The sequence below is a fragment of the Limanda limanda genome, chromosome 21, assembly GCF_963576545.1.
Source record: "Limanda limanda chromosome 21, fLimLim1.1, whole genome shotgun sequence".
NCBI classification, from domain to species: Eukaryota; Metazoa; Chordata; class Actinopteri; order Pleuronectiformes; family Pleuronectidae; genus Limanda; species Limanda limanda.
This window is the reverse complement of record NC_083656.1, coordinates 10,022,506-10,042,142: the sequence shown is the minus strand read 5'-3', so window position 1 is coordinate 10,042,142 and position 19,637 is coordinate 10,022,506. Positions and strand designations below refer to the sequence as shown.

The following is a 19,637-nucleotide window of genomic DNA, read 5'->3' as shown; positions in this document are numbered from 1 at the left end:
TAGATAATGAAAGTTCACAAAGTCAACAAAACACAAAACATATGTCGAGTCGTTTTTAGACACTTTAAAGAAGAATTGCTACATATATCTTTAATGGGTGAAGTTAAATAAATAAATGTTTTTATATCATTGCCGTGTCTATTTATTCATGTTGCCACAGATTGGCAATTAGGAATAGTTGGGAAGTTCATGGCCATTACGGGTCCTTCATTTTTCTCTCTAGCCTTTAATGAAAACCATGTTTTTTGTGTGGTTATTGTAAGCAGAGAGCGGTGCTGCACGGGATCAGGGGTAATGGTCCTTACAAGGAAACGGGCCTTGAGAGGAACAGGGATAAAAAGAACGAGGGAAGAGGAGGAGGAGAAAAACACTGGTATGATTGTAAAACTTGCATTTTTATTGAATATTACCTGCTCCATTCTTCCTGTTTGCAGAGCAATTTATCAGCTTGACAGAGAGCGCGTGGTCAAACTGAGGTCGTCCACTGCGCATGGAATCATCAGCGGTAACATTTACACAACGACGTTCTCTCCGGGATTCAATTGATTTCACTGTTTAACCATCTACACACGGGAGAGAGAGAGAGAGAGAGGGAGGGAGGGAGCGGGCGGCACAGGAAATGGAAAACGCTGCAGATCGACTTATCTTTACAATAACTTTGCAAAGCTTTACAGACTATTTCTCTTATTTTGAATCCACAAGAAGGTTTTAATCCTTAGGAAATAGACCACGAACGCCAACATTTTTTACATTTATGAATGAACGATTGAGAAATACTGTTAGTATTTTTTTTTAAATAGTGGGTGAACTAATGAGACGTTTCATTATTTCGACAGAAATGTGTCAAAACAGCCCAGGAGCTACAGAATCACAAGTGGTCTCTTCAGAGAGCTTTTCCCAAACGGAACTCCCGAGAGGAAACGTGTCAGTCATCGTTCCTAATGAGGACGACGACAGAGAGTTTGGTAAACTTTCTTAAGAAAAAAGGAGACGCTCAAACAACAGATGCTGCAGTTCTCAGGTGAACACGCTCAATCTGAACGTGTCAGCAGAATGGGGGGAGCTGGTTTTTACCGTGCAGACAAAACACAGCCTGTAAATACATTCGCAGATTTATCAAATGTGCAAGCTGCAATTAAACGATGGTTTGAGGTTCAACAGCAGGGTTTTATAGCAGCTTTGAGCCACTGGAGCACAAATAACAGCTGTAAACATAATGTTTGTTAGACTGATGATCATAAACCACACCATGGAATGAGACACAAGGCAGGAGTTGTCTTCATATGGGAAGGAGGACGACTAATGAAGCCACACGGAGGAAGTCACAACATTTACCTCCAATTAGAGGAAATTTTTTCAGTTTACTTTCCTTCTAGTGTGTGAACGTGAAGAAGAGCTGCAACAAGTGACGTTTGAAAGCATCTAAACCTTTTCAAGTAATAAAAACAAATTTAAATGATGAACCTGAAAATGAGCATATTGCGTCTCCTTTAATAAAACTGATTGGTCGTTTGAAGTCTCTATTTCCTAAAAGCTGAACGCCTCAAGGTCCGTCTGTTTATGGAACGATTCACAACGACCACATAGTCGAGTTATTCCACCGACACCCGAAGTGATGCAAACACAGCTCAACTAATTAAAGAGTAATCGAGTTTAAAGCTGCTGCTCAACAGATAATTATACACTGACAAATTTGAATCATTAATTTGGAGTCAAAATGCATTCAATCCATCAGGTAAAGAAAGCTGAGAGAAAAACACGTCGGAATCCGATGACATCTCATCCATAAAAAATTTATTGGCGAGACATTTTGATACGCCGCAGCAACGTGAGGAAACTAGAGATTTCAGAAGAATTTAAGAATGAGAAGTCGAGGAGTTTAGTACAAAAGCAGAATTCAAATTCCGTGAAGCAGGAAGAAGGCGGCAGGTTCGCCTCAGTCGCTCCAGCAAATATGGGCCAGGTTCCAGATTCACTCTCTCAGCTTTGAACAACGATCACCAGGCGAGCAGACACATTATGTGAAGGAGATTGAATTACTCGATATAGAAGTCGTTCCGGGGCGTAACGCGTCCCGCGGCAACACGGCCGCTGTGTGGATGATGAAGTGGCGGCAGCGATGGCTGTCAATCAAGCAGACGGGAAGTGAAGAAATCAGCCATTTCAGGAATGGGCAGAGAAACTACTTTCAGCATCTTTTTCTTTGAGGGAAAAAGAATAAAAAAGCCAAAATCTTTCTTTTTTTAAAATACATACATTTGAAAGTTTATTCAGAAGTGATGTCAGTAGTGAGCTGGGAACAGTCAATGTTATTGGAATCCAAGGTTACAAGGACAAGGTCTGAACAACGATAATGCGATGTGAGTTAGTCGTATGTGCACTCCACAAATTTAACCAATGAAAATCCTCGATAGGTTCTCACATACCAACTCCATCAAGTCCCCGTCAATTCAAAACCTGCAGGCCCTTTTTTTTTGTTTCATATAAATGCCACTTAATCTAAATGATACGTTAATACAAAAAAAGAGTCATGATCAAATCACAGACACAAAAAAAAAAGGAGAAATAAAATCAAAATCATATATACAAACCTCTGTACATAGTGGGAATATGGATAAAAAGAGATAAAAAGGAATTCAATGAGCTATGTGCTCTGGTATACTGGAGAGTGGATCTGTACTGGGAAGCTGTTGGTTCTATGTGGTGATAAAGTCTGGAGGTGGCCAGGCAGCGTTTTACAGATTCAGTGACGGCTCCTCTGTGCGACGCCCCCCCGCTGCAGACGGCGTCCACGTCAAACCGAAGGCGAAATGGAAAAGTGGAAAAAGGATGGTAAGAAGTGGGCGGGCGACGGTGAGGTATTCATCTTGTCAAGCTGGGACAGGGAGCGAGGAATGTGTGGGTACAAAAAGAAAAACACAACCGCTTTTCAAGGGGGAGCGGTTACTGCTGCTGTTGATGGAGAGTTGTTGCTTTTTGTTGTCGTTTTGTTGTGTTGTCAGTGTGTTGTTTTGGTCCTACTGTCAGCGTCTTTTGTTCACTGTACAATTCCTGAATCGATGGAGGCCTGCTTCCTGGTGGTCTTGGGAGGAGGCGGGGGAGGGGTCTTGCTGGGCAGAGGAGGTGGGATGTGCTGCGAAGACACACAAACAAAAACACAAACAAAAACACAAACACAAACACAAAAATTAAACCTTGAAATCTCAATATTCTCGAGCGGAGGCAACTTGGCTCTACGCCAAAAACCAGAGCTCAGGATTAAAATCACTCCCGAAAGTGATTGACAGGACTTTTAATAGAAGAAGTGATGCCGGGATCAGTTTACACAACGCTTGTGTCAGATCGGGTGATCACTGTGTGAAAACTGTCGGAGTGCATATTTGTCAGACTACAACTTGAACCACGGCCGACCACATGATGACAGAAGAGTGGAATGGAAGCCGAGCGACAGACCTTTTAGATCAAGATTTAGTTTTATTCTGACACAAAACTCATTGTACCAAATATAAGTTTTCTTTCTGGGTCATAGACATTTCAATCTAAGCCATTGATGTTTTTAGATTTTTTTTCAAATCTGAAAAATACACAAGAACAGGTCTATATTGGATCAAGTCTCTGAACCTCCTGAGACACCTGAGTTCAGACAGAGACAACAGACGAGGGGGGGGGGGACTGCTCGTCAGTGACCTCACCTCCGCCTCCGTCAGGGACTGTAAATGAAGAGTGGCTGTCGCTCAGTCTTAGAGCATCTGCTCTCACTACACTGCTGTCAGTCCGCTGCCACACAGTGCGTGTGTGTGTGTGTGTGTGTGTGTGTGTGTGTGTGTGTGTGTGTGCGTGCGTGTGCCCAGGCTCCATTTTACTACCTGTCCACGGGCCGTGACAGTGGATAAATAAGATTAGTTAACGTGTGGCGAGGAGAGCGGATGGGCAGCGGAGACGTGGCTGAGTGTGGCGAGACGAGCCGCTGATTAACAGCGGGAGAGCTGCTGATGGATGTGAGAGGTAAAGTAATCATCCAATCAATCACGTCTGAGCGCCGGGCCGGCTGGAGGGGGGAGGGCGAGTATAAATAACAGTGGGGTGGACAGGCGGCCGCAGCCCCTTGCTGCTAACTGACTGATGCCTACACTCGTCTGTGACACAGTTTACAAAAATGACACAAAACGCAGGACAGGTCAAAACCTGAGTGAGGAACACGCATGCACACAGAGGTCGGGCAGAGTGGAGGAGGTTGACCCAAATGTCAAATGCTTGTAGTGGCATCTTGTTTCATTAAAAGTGCTGTACATCATTAAGGAGCTCCTCTCAGGCCTAATTAAAACACCTACCCTTGGATGGGGCGGGGGAGGCGGAGGCGTGGAGGGAGAAGCCAGGTCTTGATTATCGAGCAGGTTCCCGTAATCAGACGTGCTGCCTTTCACGGGCAGAGGGGGAGGAGTTTCACCCTTGTCGGAGCAGCCCATCCCGTTCAGCTCCAGACCTGCAGGAGAACATCAGCTCATCATCAGAACAGATCACATGACCTGTTCCTGCTCACTTCCAGTTCCAGACTGAGTGTATTTTTTAAAAATAAAATAAGAGAACATTTTGGAATTAACTTTCCAGAAACACTTCAACATGAACTTCACTGGGGAGCCAGGAAATAATTAAGTTAGTCTTTCAATACTTTCAAAGTGATATGAACTTTGAGGCTCACCCCTGATGATGTCATCAACACATTTGTTCACACTTTACTTCAACCCATCATCGAGGTGTGGTGTTTAGGGTTGCAAAGGGGTGGAAAGTTTCCGGTAAATTTCCGGAAACTTTCCATGGGAAGTTTAGCTCGGGAATTATTCATCTGTTCATCTAGCCTATTTCCATTCATTTATCCATCAATTATAAAATATGTTTACAGACGATTCCGATTGTTTGGCTAACTATTTATATCTCTGGCATTGCATTAGCGTTTTTTTACAAACTTTTTTCTCATTATTCTCATTATCTCATTATTATTATTCTACAGAATCTCATGTGTGGAGACATTTCACCTCATCCAATGTAGAAGGAAAGGCTGTGTACATCTGCAAATACTGTGCAAAGACCTATGTTAAGAATGACACAACGATGCAGAAGCATATAGTCAAGTGCCCAAAGTTTCCTCAGGGCTCAAATCCGCCTATGACACAACAAAATGTTTATATTTATGTCTGTATATGACAAGGTAAATACAGTTAGTATAAATTACCCACAACATTTCCCGTTTATTCCCGTTAAATCCCATATATTCCCTTTTATTCCCGTTAATTCCTGTATATTCCCGTTAATTCCCATGGAAAGTTTCCAACTTTGAATATTCCCGGAATTTTGCAACCCTAGGGGTGTTACACTGGCAGAGATGCATGATGGGTAGTGTTTACGGTTATAGACCCAGTGACCATAGACTGTTTATAAAGATGGACGATGTGTTGTGGTGATCAGGGGATGGAACCACCTTGTCAAAGTTCCACCGATATTTATTGTCAAGTAAAAGTCAGAATATCTCAACCTCTGATGCATTTTGACTTCAAAACATGTGAGTTTTACAAATCCCAAACTTTAAAGAAGTGAAATATTAAAATACAGACAGTTGGATGAAACTCATACGCTTGAGTTTTAAAATCCATGTCTGCATCTCTCAAATCTTTCACCTCAAGCCTCTTGAAATGTGTTGAAGAAGCGTCACTGTGCAAAGAAGCTGAATTAGTCAGAAGCATCGATAGCAAGTTCTCTTGTTGTTGGTAAATCTACATCCTTGATCAGTAGCTCAACACATTGAGCCGCTCTGTGTGACGGTGTTAACCTGCGGTGCTGACAGTTATAATTTGCGGAGGGCCATTAAAAGAAGTGTGGCTCATATCACACATGCAGTAGCTCTGTGTTCCAGATCAAACTGTGAGCAGCATGTGTAGCTCAGCGTGTGCTGACAGGGAGGTCCTCACAGATGGTGCACGCTGCTGTCCAGAGATCACACAACCTGTTAATTGAGTGAGAAAAAAGTGAACTCGCTCTTACTAGAACCAGCGTGCAGTGAAAAGGACAGTTTGCTCCTGGGCGTGATGGGCGGTGGTCCCGGGGAGGAGGAGTAGCTGGAGGAGGAGGACGGGGGTCCGGGGGACACAGAGAGGCGGCGGTCTCCACCTATCTGGCTGAGAACTTGACTCCTGGGTCTCTGAGGCCGCAGGGGGCTGATCTGTGTGATCGTGGGTGAAGAGAAAGAAAGTAGATGTTATCAGAGGCGGCTCTCAGAGTTAAATAACCTAAATCACACAAAACAAGTCAATAAAACAGAAGTGAGAAGGCAATTCACTTTGAGGAGAATGGATGAAGTCGACAACGAAATATAACAGAAAATCAATGAAAGATAATCTAAATGAGAAAATCAGACCCACATCTCCTGTGGGACTATTTTGTGAGCATCCATAATAAGTCAGCTATTTGTATTCCTAGAGGAGAAACCATTTAGGGGGGGGGGATCCTTTTTGAGTTGCAATATCTTATCTGTGGTTAAATATCATTGTTCGCATTCGGGGCTGCGTTGTCCCAGCTTCATCGCTGCTGGAAATTTGAATATGAAAAGATACGGCCTGAGGGCTCCTCCACACTGTCGGCTACATTAACAAACAACTTTGTAATTGGCCAGACTCAAAGCAGCCGGCCACGAGGGAGACGCTGAAAACACACACATCCAGACACGGGGCTGAGAGCTGAGATTTGCATTGAGGATGAAAAGCTCTTTCTTCATTTTTTCCCCGTTCCAGACGATAACTTCAAATCCAGCTGCAGCTGCTTGGCAACCACCAGAGACCCCTAGGTGCTCTGCCCTTGACCCCTGAGGCAGGAAGCTCGTATCATGAGGCAGACGGCTCCACCACTGTCAGGCCCCCCCCCCCCCCTTTGGATCCCATCCCTGTGCTTATCTCAATGCTGCTTGCAGGGGAACACTCCCACTGGGCATGCAGAGCACAGTAGTACCTCGGCTGGAATGGACACACAGCAGGGTGAGGAGGGACATGAGCACAGCAGAGAGGGGGGGAGGTAAAGATATGCAGAGAACTGAGGGGAGAAATGTGAGGGGGCGAATATTGGGGAAGAAAAAAGCAAAGATAGAATGACAGAGTTGAAGAGAGCAGAAAATATGTGTTAAAAAGAGATATATTATACTCATTGGAAAAATATGATGTGAATTTTTTCACTGTAATCATGTTCTTATACTTTCTGTACAAACTTGATTTGAGAACAACACCAGAGAAAAAAACCTTTGGAAGCTCTACAATCAGATCATTCCTCCTTTTCACCAACAAGGGGATGTACGATAGAGTAGGACAGAGAAAGGAATGTAAGAACATGTGAAAGCTTCAGGAAAGTAACAGAAATAATATGAAGAAAGAAAAAGTGAAGGAGAGTAAAAGAGAGTTACTATAAGATGAGGAGGAGAGAAGAGGAAAGGAGACAAGACGAGACCAAATGAGAGAAGAGAGAGAAGAGGAGGAGAGGAAGAGAGGAAGAGAGGAAGATAGGAAGAGAAGAGGAGGAGTGGAGGAGAGGAGATGAGGAGGAGACGAGGAGAGGAGGAGAGGAGATGAGGAAGAGAGGAGGAGAGGAAGAGAGGAGGAGAGGAAGAGAGGAGGAGAGGAGGATAGGAGGAGAGGAGGAGAGGAGGAGAGGAGGAGAGGAGGAGAGGAAGAGAGGAAGAGAGGAAGAGAGGAGGAGAGGAGGAGGAGGAGAGAAGGAGAGGAGCAGAGGAGGAGAGGAAGAGGAGAGGAGGGGAGGAGATGAGGAGATTAGGAGAGGAAGAGAGGAAGAGAGGAAGAGAGGAAGAGAGGAGGAGAGGAGGAGAGGAGGAGAGGAGGAGGAGGAGAGAAGGAGAGGAGCAGTACCGTCTCTGAGAGGATGACAGCCTCAGCGGGCTGCAGCTGGATCTCCGTGGTCTTCATCTCTTTGTCAAAGATCTCCTGGTGCTTGCTGTTCCTCTTCTCCTTCTTCTTGTCTTTGCGCTCCCTCTCGGGCTCGTCACGGTCCAGCTTGTCCTGAGACTTGGTGTGCAGCTTCTTTGGCAGCAGAGGCTCCAGGGCAAACCTGAATAAAAGATAATGTGATATTAGAGCGATCAAACCCCCTTTCGCTCGTCTGTGAGGCGGCTCCATCAATCCTCTACTGGTCTGGGGAGACGGGATGGGAAGCAGGAGAGGTTTGTGTGGTGATCTAAGTCCACGAGAACTGTGAAGTAGTTGTTACCCGTCTGAGCCCGGCCTGGAGGGGGTGTTGTCAGAGGAAACGGAGGTGACTGAAGCCACCGACAGCGGCCTCTGGGAGGAGGGCATGGTGAAGGAGCGCACCATGGAGTGTGGCCGAGGGCCGCGCCGCTCGTCTGCTGCCGGCTGACAACGCAGAGACAAACATCACACACAGAAAGAGTTTAGCTTCTAAGTCACTGTCTTCTGCTTTGATTTCATCTGAGCATTTTTATTTGGGGTTTTACGTCATTAGAATATGTTTAGTAAAATTCTAAATAAATGAGAGGGAGAGATTCAGATATACAACATTTCCTCCAGCAAAGGTATGTTCAACTTTAATTATACTTCAGTGCAACATAAATTTAATTATTACATCTATCAACATCTGTGAAACAATATTTATTTATATATTTCAGTGAATTATCATCGTTATAATTTGTAATGAAGGCCAGAAGAACCAGAACAAGGCTGCAGATTCTACATTAGAGCACTTCTGATGTAACAGAAAGGTCAACGACAGGTCGGAGCTCTCACCAGGGTCTTAGCGCCGTACTGCTTCTCCACCTTCTCCCGCAGCTGCTTGAAGCAGGCCTCCAGCCGGTCGTGGAAAGGCCTCAGAGCCTCCGTGACCTTCTCTCCGTGAATGCGAACCCCCTCGGCAAGGTGCGGGATCTAGCAGAGGAAAGACAAACCTTTATATTCAACACACCCTGGGGACAGGAGCTTTTAGCCACGTGTTGGCTACTACTAGGTATATCCAATCAAATGAACGTGACCTTTAACCTGCCTGGCTGTGGATTATCAGCGAGCGCACGGATTGTACATCACTTTGAGTGGGTCTGGACTAGGGTTGCAAAGGGGTGGAAAGTTTAGCTCGGGAATTTTGAAAAAAAAAAAATACGCAAATTAAACGCTGAGCAATAAAAACATCATTCAAAACTCTATTTCAAAGATGTATGGAATGGAGCACACGCTGCACGTTGAGTTTCAACCCTCCACTGTGCATTCTTCCATCACATGCACAGATATTTCCCAGCATCCTTCACTCTACAGCAGGGCTACTGAGGCCTGCTGTAGTGTGCAGGACTAGTCAGGTAAGTTTCAATGATATTACTGGGGAAAATATATTAGCATGCTTATTGAGGATTGTTCATCTGTTCATCTAGCCATTCATTTATCCATCAATTGTAAAATATTTTCACAGACTATACCAATTGTTTGGCTAACTATTTATATCTCTGGCATTGCATTAGTGTTTTTTTACAAACTTTTTTCTCATCTTATTCTACAGAACAATGCCACGTGCACTATCTCTTGTGTGGAGACATTTCACCCCATCCAATTTAGAAGGAAAGGCTGTGTCCATCTGCAAATACTGTGAAAAGACCTATGTAAAGAATGACACAACGATGCAGAAGCATATAGTCAAGTGCCCAAAGTTTCCTCAGGGCTCAAATCAGCCTATGACAAAACAAAATGTTTACATTTATGTCTGTATATGACAAGGTAAATACAGTTAGTATATATTACCCACAACATTTCCAGTTTATTCCCATTAATTCCCATGGAAAGTTTCCAACTTTGAATATTCTCTTTGTGCAACCCTAGTCTGGACGCACAAAGAGGGAATATCTGTGCAACCATATCCAGGTGGAGGTGGAGAAGGCTGTTGCCATGACACCTCCCCTCCTTTCCTCCCACCACCAGCATCAACACGACACAGATAATCATGGCAATGAGAAAGCACAGACAGGCTGCATGTACAGGCATGTACAGGCATGTAACGCAACAAAGCTGCAATGCACCCGTTCAGGAACACTGCTGCCTCTCACACACAGCAGGCAGCTGTTGAATAACAACACCTCACGGAGGCTGCCCAGGTAGAAGGAGAAAGAGACAGAAACTGCTGAAAACTAGTCATTAGGAAAACCCCAGCGCCACATTCAGTGTCCGGAAGCTTTGCTGACTAATCTGGCTCGTCTTGGTTCTGTGTTTAACACCATCGTTGGCTGCGGGTACGGTGGTGAAGCATCGCACAATAACTCGCCAGAAACCAGCAAAGATGTTACAGTCAGCTGTGGTAATATGGACCTTGTCTTTTCCATGGCAACTGTAAAAAAAAACACCTCGCTATGACGTGAGGAAAACCCTGAAAGAAAGTGAAAAGAAAACCGCAAACGCTTCGATGCTTGGAAAGAAGTGTAAACAGAGAAATAAAGCAAATTTATGGGATTTATTTCGTCATCCAAATTAGTCTGTCCCGTTTCAGAGGGATGCATTTGCACAACACTGAAGTGCAGAGTGCATCTTGTGCCTCGTTTTAAGTACAGTAGCTTTCACGGCTAATAGCCACAAAGCCCTGAACTAATGGAACAAAGAGTCTGCTCAGAGTACAAAGAAGTGTGTGAAGTATCTGGAATAGGTGGACCATTAAAGAGAAGACTGCAAGTGTGTGTGTGTGTGTGTGTGTGTGTGGGAGTGCATGTGTGCGCTAACCTCTGATTCTCTAGAGCCTGCTCCTCCTTCTTCATATTCTCTGAGGGCAAACTGGCCCTCCACCCTCCACCCTCCACTGCAAGAACTAACTTCACTCACTCAGCTGGCACACAAAACCAATTCAGCTTTGTGATGCAACCTTGTGTAAAAATCTCTAACGGTACATACATTATTTACAAAGGGATTCCACTTGTGTGTGTGTGTGTGTGTGGGGGGGGGGGTGTCTTATTAACAGTGAGAAAAAAAAAGAGACTAATGGTGAAACGCACTGTAATGTCCCTGTTTGTTTCAGGTTCCACTGCACTAATACATTAAACAGCATCTTGTGATAAGAGCAGCACACGATGAGGGGGGGGACACATGTATTGCTGCATCTAAAATCCAGGATCTTTCACTCACTGAACCGTAGTTACTCTGCTGCGCTCCACAAAAACCAAAGCTTTGCAGCAGAAAGATAAACGAGAAGAGGCTACAGACACACTGCACAGGCTTCCCCTGGCCCCTCCATCATCACCGCCGAGACCTCTTGGAGGAGAGAGGAGCGGAGGGGACGGGACCAAAAGACAACAAAAAAGGTGAAGGAAAGAGAGGCAGAGGGGGGAAAGGGTTAGAAGGAGGAGAAAGGGAAGATGAGAGGAGTCAGAAGGAGGAAGAAAATAGACAGAAAGGGGGAGAAAAGGCAGCGAGAGGGAAAGCTGAGGCAAGATTCACGTCTCCCAGGATACCCACATCTTTTTATAGACCTCAGGATGATTGAGTGCGCCTGAGTGGCGGCATGGCAACAGGACCCTGCTTGGTGGCTGCATGGAGATAAGTTCATGTGGGAGACACTCGGGCTCAAGGTTGCAAACACACACATACACACACACACACACACACACTCAGGGTTGTGCTATCCTTATTAGGACTGTGAACTGAGTTCCTTTCATTGTGCACAGCCTTAATCCAAGTTCCCAACCTTCAAAGTCATCTGAACACTGACCGAGCCCGACCCGAACCTGATGCAGTAAATACAAGCTGCTACGACTCTGTGCTACCCTGTCCCATGAAAAACGTCATCACACCATCGTCACCACTACGTCTATCTTCACCACCTTCGCCCCGCCCTGCACTCTGATTGGCTGGAGATGAACAGAATCCAATCAGATTTCCAACCTGTTGTAAATCTAGTCAAAGTCTACGACATGCTGATCAGGGGCTTTGGCAAAACTCGTCGGTGACGGGCAATCTGTCTGAAAATCATGTAGTGTGTAACTAGGCTTAACCAAAACCTTATCACTAATCACTAATAATAACTACCCCCTAATCTTAACCAGGACCTCAGAAATGACTTTTTGCCTCTAAGACCTTCATGTTGGAAAAAGTCCTAAAGAGGCAACAGAAATTAGTTCACACACACACGCTCAGCAGTATAATTACATGTAACTTTCTTAAGTTCTTTTTTTATTCCAGCAGTCAAACAGCGAGATGTTACCTCATGTGAGGCTGATGTTAATAGCTCATAATTAGACAACGGAGACCTGGGGGCTGCATTTATAAACTCCAGCATGGATCCAACTCTACAGCTCATCTTACAAAGGAATTAACAATACCTGCTGCAAAAAATTGTCTACACTGGGAAACAGATGCAGCTTTTATAGGAAGTAGAGCACAGTTGGAATGTTGGAATTCATCGGCAACATGATACAGGGTCAACTTAAAAAATTGGCTTTCTTATAAAATAGAAATCTGAGAAGAAATTTACAAACACAAAACACTTTGCTTTCCTGACAAAAGACACAGTGACAATACCAGTGGTTGGCTATCAATGCTCTAATCAGCCTCACTTCATATCAAACTGTAGAAAGATGGAAAACAATGTCTGACAAGCGGATGACAGGCTGGTGTGATTACCAGCACAAAGAAAACAAGTTGCTGTGAAATACACAGGCGTCATCTTCAGAGCCAGATATTGTTCTCAGGGGTTGATGGAGCCAACCAGAGCAAAAAAATGGTTGGTTTTACACTGAACATGTGTTGGTCACGCAGCCAGAAGCAAGACCCCAGTGGGATGCACATGCTTTTCTATTATTCTACCCTGGCCCAGTTTATCCATCCCAGTTTAGTAAAGATGCCAACTTCAGTGCTACAGATCTGGGTTTGTACGTCGGTTGAGGCTTGTGTCATGATGAGTGGGTACTAAAATTAAATGGGTCATAATGGAAAAATGATCAGGCTCCTTGTCAGAAATGCAATTTACCTGCGAGTTTCTGAAATCAGTGCCGTAGGAAGGCCTGAAAATCAGTGCCGGTTAAAATATAAACGCCCCTTCACAACTTGACAATTCTCACTGATTGATCAGTTACAGGGACAGATCCAAACCACATTCTGCTATTAGTGACCCCAGGTCTATGCCATGGACTCTACCAATGATTTCATTAGCTGGAAAGCCAACAATTAAGTACGAATGGTGGCAAAGGACACCAAGCAAAAGTGACCCACAAGCGCTCATTGGTAGCAGTGCCTGTAATTGGTCCAAACAGGTTATCCAAAAATACTCAATTCCAATCATTCTGTGCCCCCTAGCTGTCAATAATCATTGACTGCAGCTTTAAATATAGTTAATCATTATGACACCATGAAAGAGATGAATATATAATGAGCACACTAGACAGCATTTGGAGCAAAGCAACATATAACAAATAAAAGGTGGATGTTCCTCTGCATCTTTCTTCATATCCAGCAGACGCAGGATTGATATTTATGCACCTTCCCCTCATACTCCATGCAAATCACAACACTTGAAGTTATCATACACTGTCCACGCTTTGTGATCATCCAGCGATTTCTAATGAAGCCCCAACCCCATTTTCAGAGAGGCACATGCCAATACCATCAGAGGACAAGACGAATGAAAGGAGTGGCCCGTTTAATATGAGCAGTGTTTCTCTGAGCCCACTGTTCTGAGCTGAACTCTGTCGTCCGGTCCCTCTCTAACACACAGTGAGCGGACTTCAGCTCCTCACCCTGGGGTGCTGGGACAGTCACATTGCCTCTGCCTGGTATTAAGGGTGTGATGACACATTAGGACCTTTCAGGAAGGTCACGAAGGTCTTAGGGACAAACACACAGCCGGTGATGAGTCCAACAGACTATTAAACAGACCGACTTTGCTATAGCTGTGTCACATTCAGGGGCCACATCCATGGAGGCTGGGTCTGAAGGCCTATCGCTTCAAAGCGGTGCGACTACGGTGTCCTATTTCAAAGGCTCATGCATCCTTTGATCCCCGAGAAACTAAGGCTCCAACGTGTGGATTCTTGTCAGAGCAGGGTACACCATGCTCACACTTTTAAATGTAAAAATCCAATCTTCCAAATTAACTAACCGATTGAATTTTTGATCTCACGGAATGTTGAGAAGCCCCTCGTGAATGTTGTGATTGGGCTCTACACAAATAAAACTGAACCGAATGGAATTAGACTATGATGCCACTAACAACCTTTAATCGAGCAGATCGCTTGCAGCGAGAAGTCTCAGGTACATTTAAGCATCTGTCCGACGTCGTTTGCTAATTATAACAAGAAACATCGGAGAAAACACCCACTTTGTATATGCCAGGGAGCTTTTTTTACAATAGCTAATTTCCTGATTTCCACTCGCTCATTTCCTCTCTAATTGCTAGATGAGGACGACGTGCGTTTAGGAATAACAGTGCACATTGGCTCATTTCTCCCTGTTTAGTTTGGAGCAGTCTCATCTTCATTTGTCTCATTTAGACAGATTCAAGATGGGAGATAAACAAGCATGCTGGCTCTGGCAAGGAGACAGCTGATTCCATTCCAGACCAACGCCTCTGCTTTACTCATCTCCTTTAAAAATTCCATGTGTGTGTCTGTGCGTGTGTGTTTGTGTACCAGGGGCTCGGCAAACATGTATCTGCTTTCTCTGTGACATATCTCCGTGATGATCACACCAAACAAACTCAATTGGGTGTTTCTCCTGCTTATGGAAGACAGACAAATACCACTACTTGTGAGTTAAGGGAACGGGGGGGACCTTCTTAACCTGACACAGCTGCCAAGACAAAGCAAGTCATTTCCCTCACACTGGTACGACTGGTGTGTACAACAGAGCCGCCGCTAATTAGCACTGCGGATTGTGGGTGGGTGATGATTTCAAAATTGCAGTGTGATTTTCGAACACTATTTTAGTCCAGCTGAAATCTCACGTTGGTGCTGAAGTGGAGCATTTCACATCCGAGCATTTTTGGAACCAACAAGCCAAGATTTGAAAAACAAAGACTGTGCTGCTTTTACATTAATATTCAGCGCCTTTCCTTTGACATGAATACAGAAATAACTCACGGGTCTTAAAAGGTAAAATCTAAACGCATCCTCCAACTGTGTCAGGTATAATGTATTTGGGATATGCGCCTCCTTCCAGCTCTGATGAAATACTGACACATTTATTTTTAGGGTTCCCTCACCTGCTTTGTCAGCTTCTACTTCAGTCATTAGTTCATCTTCCTTTTCCCACGTTAACACGGTGATAAAACAAAGTACGCGACTAATCCGAAAATAATATTTGTGTAATAAAGATTCTAAAAAGACAGCTCTACTTCCAAGGTAAAAACATCAAGCTGGAAGACTTCGGCGTCAGAAGCAGGGAGGGAAAATATTACCGGGGTATTTCTGTTGTGAATCCTCTGCGCCTTATAAAGACAAAAGGTTTCACAAACACAAAAGAGCCAAACTTTTCACATTCAGAGAAGCCCTACCAATAGATATGGAGCACAAAGATGACCTATTTTTCAAAAAACAGGGACAGCAACAACTATTGCAAATTCAATTAACGTCCTGCTTCCTTTCTTGCAAGGAGCAATAGGAAGCTGCCAGAAAAAAGAAGAAAAAAAATTACTCGAATATGTGCTCAATTCCAGGGTGAACCATAAGGCAGGAAAGTGTGACTTCTTGTGAGCATTAAAGCGACATTTAGTTTACAGCTAAATAATAAAGAGAGTGCAATAACAGAAGAATAACAAAACACAGTACCTACAGTGCAGCTTTATAAAACCCCAAAGGGCGGAGGTTTTTGTTTTTCCTCCAGAAAGCAAACACATCCAGAAGTTTATTAATCAAAGATGAGCTACAAATGAGCTAAATATCTGCTGGGGTTCGTGGTAAGCTGTAAAGGAGCGCATGTTGAAATGCATCCAAACAGTGTGTGTGTGTGTGTGTGTGTGTCTGTGTGTCTGTGTGTGTGTGTGTGTGTACATTTCCTGTCTGCTGCGTGTGCACATCCTTTAGACTCAGCGAGGATGCAAAGCTCGCACAATCCACCGGTGCTGATCTCGTGCAGTGTCTTCACGCATCAGGGCTTCCTCCCTTACTTCAGAGTGTTTGCTTCAGCACAATCCCTCGCTATCATTTCCACATAACTCTATCACACACGTATTCTCTGGTGACTTGAGTTACTGTCTTTGGACATCTTGCCAGAGCACACACAGGTTTGTAAGACGATATTATATTTTCCGCTGTAACCCTCTGGGGGATTTTGCAGCAGCAGTGACAAGATTTCACGTAAATATTCTTCAGCATTGAAACTCTCCGCAGTTGATGTATATGAGAAGGACTCCCAGCTGTTTACAACAAGACCCCACACAAGACGATATGATAAGGTAAGATGAGACAAACTTAATTGATACCAAGTCGGATAAATTCAGTTGTTACTGCAGCAGAGTCAGAATGATGTTGAAAAGTGAACATGTGAAAGTATGATATAGATTATAATAGGCAAAATAAAATATCTAATAATTCACACCATTCACTACGAATAGAAGTATTATTTGAAGATAAAGGAACTCTGGTAAGAGTGCAGTGGTACAGGATGATTGAACGAGGATGTATAATGTAATTAAGCATTATGTTAATAAATATATATAAATAAATGTACAGTATATGGAAATATATGGAAATGTACATATGGAAATATTAAAATATATGGAAATATATACAATGCACAAATACAGTATAAAGTAAGAACCACACTGCCTAGTGTCCACAGAGCTCAATTGTTGCTCAAATTTCTGGCGATGATTTCATTACTCTAATAATGTACAAAACCACGGTAACTTCCTTATCAACACATGATTGGCTAAGAGAAAGCCCAAAACAAAATTTACTCGAAAGCTCAATAATAGTGAAAGGCCAAGAGGAATGAATATTAACGGTATCTTCATGCCTCTCACGCTTCTCCATACCATCTAATTCAAGCTCAGTGTTCTGCCTGCCTGTAGGCTACGCCTCTCTTCACACATGCCATTGAATATGACATATGGAAAATTATGGAATATATCACCTTTTAAATTAAACGAGCATGTACCTGTGAGGAGCTGTTCAAGTAACCCCGACATCTTTGACGGGAGAGAAACTGTGATTATGCGACACCATGATCGTATGTAACTCTAGGGTCTGTCTCACCTGCCAGGCGATAAGGTCCTTCAGTTTCTCCATCTTCTCAAGGTCGTCTTGGTGCTCCTGCGTGTACTTGTCATTGAAGAAGGCCTGGGGAAGAGGAAGATGAGATACTGGAGTGAGTAGGTTTGCATGACGGGAGGAATCGGAAATGCACAGGAAGATGAAAGAGGAATTGTTAGGGGTTTGGAAGTGGGGCTGATGAAATGATAAAAAATGTAGTCAAGACATCCGTCTCTCCTGTACCACCTGCGCTTCCTCACTGAGATGAATGAGTGACCCCGGGGCAAAGAATTCACATCGCACTTCCTGACTCATCCTGCACCGTTTCAACAAGACCACTATGAATCTATTCCAGGTCGTGAAATATGCTGGAAAACCAACAGGCCCTTTTTTTTATCATCAAACACAAGATAAAAACTGTTTCCTTTTCTACACGAGGCGCTACAGTGTGAAAGTGAACAGAGCGTGCAGCCAATAAATGAGAAATGTAATAAACAGTTAAATTGGAGTTTAAATCAATGTCTGTCTAGAAAAAAGGCTGTATATAAAAGGTGGAAAACACATCTCGACTTCCTCCCACTATCCAGAAATGAAGCCAACATATCCCGGAGGGCAGGTCATGGTGCATCGATTCCGCTGCGGAAGTCAAATATTTCGGTTTACAGCGATCCACATCTTTGCCAATGTCTTCTTTGTGTGTAGCCTCTCTTTTAGATATTTATAATCTTTTATTCTTTTCCTTTTGCCTCCGTCAGATTTAAGATACGCTTTAAAATGTTCCTGCTGTATTTTCACATGGGCTCACGCTGACATTTTCTCCATTATCTTAATTTGGGTCTGAGGGGAAAAGTTCCAAAAGATGTCGGGAGTTCGGTGCAAGTATAAAATACTGACACATTTATTTTTAGGGTTCCCTCACCTGCTTTGTCAGCTTCTACTTCAGTCATTAGTTTACCTTCATTTTCCCACGTCAACACGGTGATAAAACTAAGTACGCAACTAAAACAGAAATAATATTTGTGTAATAAAGATTCTAAAAAGACAGCTCTACCTCCAAGGTAAAAACATCAAGCTGGAAGCAGGGAGGGAAAATAATACCGGCTTTACAGTTAAGAATTCATCCAACTTTCAGCTAGAAAGCAAATAAGCCCATTTCCAAACAATGACTTTATGGCTTCTGTTAAAGTGATGCTTTAAATCACTGTGATACATAAATCCAGACTTTCTTTCACGTTGATTACCTTCTCATAGTTGGTAAAACCTCCCATGACAGCTGGGTCCACGATACCATTCAGCAGCATGGAGAGCGGGTTGATGGGAAGGTTGGGATCCGTGAGATGCCTCTGCACCATGCTGCTGATCTTCTCATTGGTCAGCTGCATCGTTTCTATGGCGTTCTCCAGTGGACTGATCTCCTCCTGTGAGGCAGAGAACGCAAAGTTGTCACCCAAACATTCTCGGCACTTGCTCACCTCTTTTAGTTCATACACACATACATCACCGCTGTGTCTGTAATCCCACCAACGGAGAAGTTTTATCTTCACCAAGTTATTAGAAGATGGCCTTAAGAAACTTGACACATGAATCATTTAGGATAGAGAAGCAATTTTTTTTACATTTTTTTTTACTGCACCAAAACATGAACCTACAACTGTCAAAATGAAGATGGATAATGTGTGCAGGGGGATTTCAGTTCCTGGGTCAACTAAACATTCTGAGAGAAGATGAAGAAGATCCTTGGAAAATGCTGTCAGGAATTCCACTCATGTGTGAAAGCAAAGGACAACTCAGTCCTAATGTCTTTAAGTGGAAAGACAGAAAATCTGGGAAATAAAACACACCTCCCTCCGTCTTTCTACTGAGAATTTAGTAGAAACACAAGTGGATTGTTGATTAAATGTCAAGATTTGGACTCCGGACCAAAAATAAGATGTTTTGCCAGGAAGACAAATCTCCAATCTGTGCCGGTGTATCTCAGGCCAGCTTGATAAAAAGCATTGTCAGATCGCAGGCTTTAGCTCGATGAATCTCAGCCCAGTCATTAAGCCTTAAATAGAGAGTTCGACCTCGGGGACCCGGCCTCTCCCCGGCTCATCTGGAGGCCAAGCTGCTCCTGACAGTGTGTTCCAATCCTGTCAACTAGTGTTCTGCTCTGAATTAGAGTGGCAGCGGAGAATAACACTCCAATACATGGAATCAGGAGTTAAGGAGTGGGCAGGGGGGGAAATCAAGTTTTTTTCCCCCACTGAAACGATTGTGGATGTAGTGACCGGAGGGACCATTGTGTTGAGCTAAACGCCCGAGCTGCCCGGTGTGTGGGAGCCGCGTGATGCTATTTGACAGCTATGGATGCAGAGGGAGCAGAGTGCAGCCAACCAACCTGGCTAAAGATAATCTCTGAGAGAAGAGGGAGATGTTCCCCTCT

General features: G+C 43.8%; 1 protein-coding gene across 1 annotated transcript in view; it reads right to left on the bottom strand.

Annotated features, from left to right (window-relative positions):
* Positions 1 to 2,240: 2,240 nt before the first annotated feature.
* dock1 (dedicator of cytokinesis 1) overlaps positions 2,241 to 19,637 on the bottom strand; it is a 172,994-nt gene continuing 155,597 nt past the window's right edge. Inside the window, exons 45-52 of the mRNA XM_061094579.1 lie at positions 18,454 to 18,630; positions 17,216 to 17,299; positions 8,793 to 8,930; positions 8,260 to 8,402; positions 7,902 to 8,100; positions 6,037 to 6,214; positions 4,332 to 4,483; positions 2,241 to 3,133 (exon numbers count right to left, since the gene is read on the bottom strand). Coding sequence (XP_060950562.1) covers positions 3,038 to 3,133; positions 4,332 to 4,483; positions 6,037 to 6,214; positions 7,902 to 8,100; positions 8,260 to 8,402; positions 8,793 to 8,930; positions 17,216 to 17,299; positions 18,454 to 18,630 — 1,167 coding nt within the window. The 3' untranslated portion in view covers positions 2,241 to 3,037. The remainder of the gene's footprint in view (positions 3,134 to 4,331; positions 4,484 to 6,036; positions 6,215 to 7,901; positions 8,101 to 8,259; positions 8,403 to 8,792; positions 8,931 to 17,215; positions 17,300 to 18,453; positions 18,631 to 19,637) is intronic.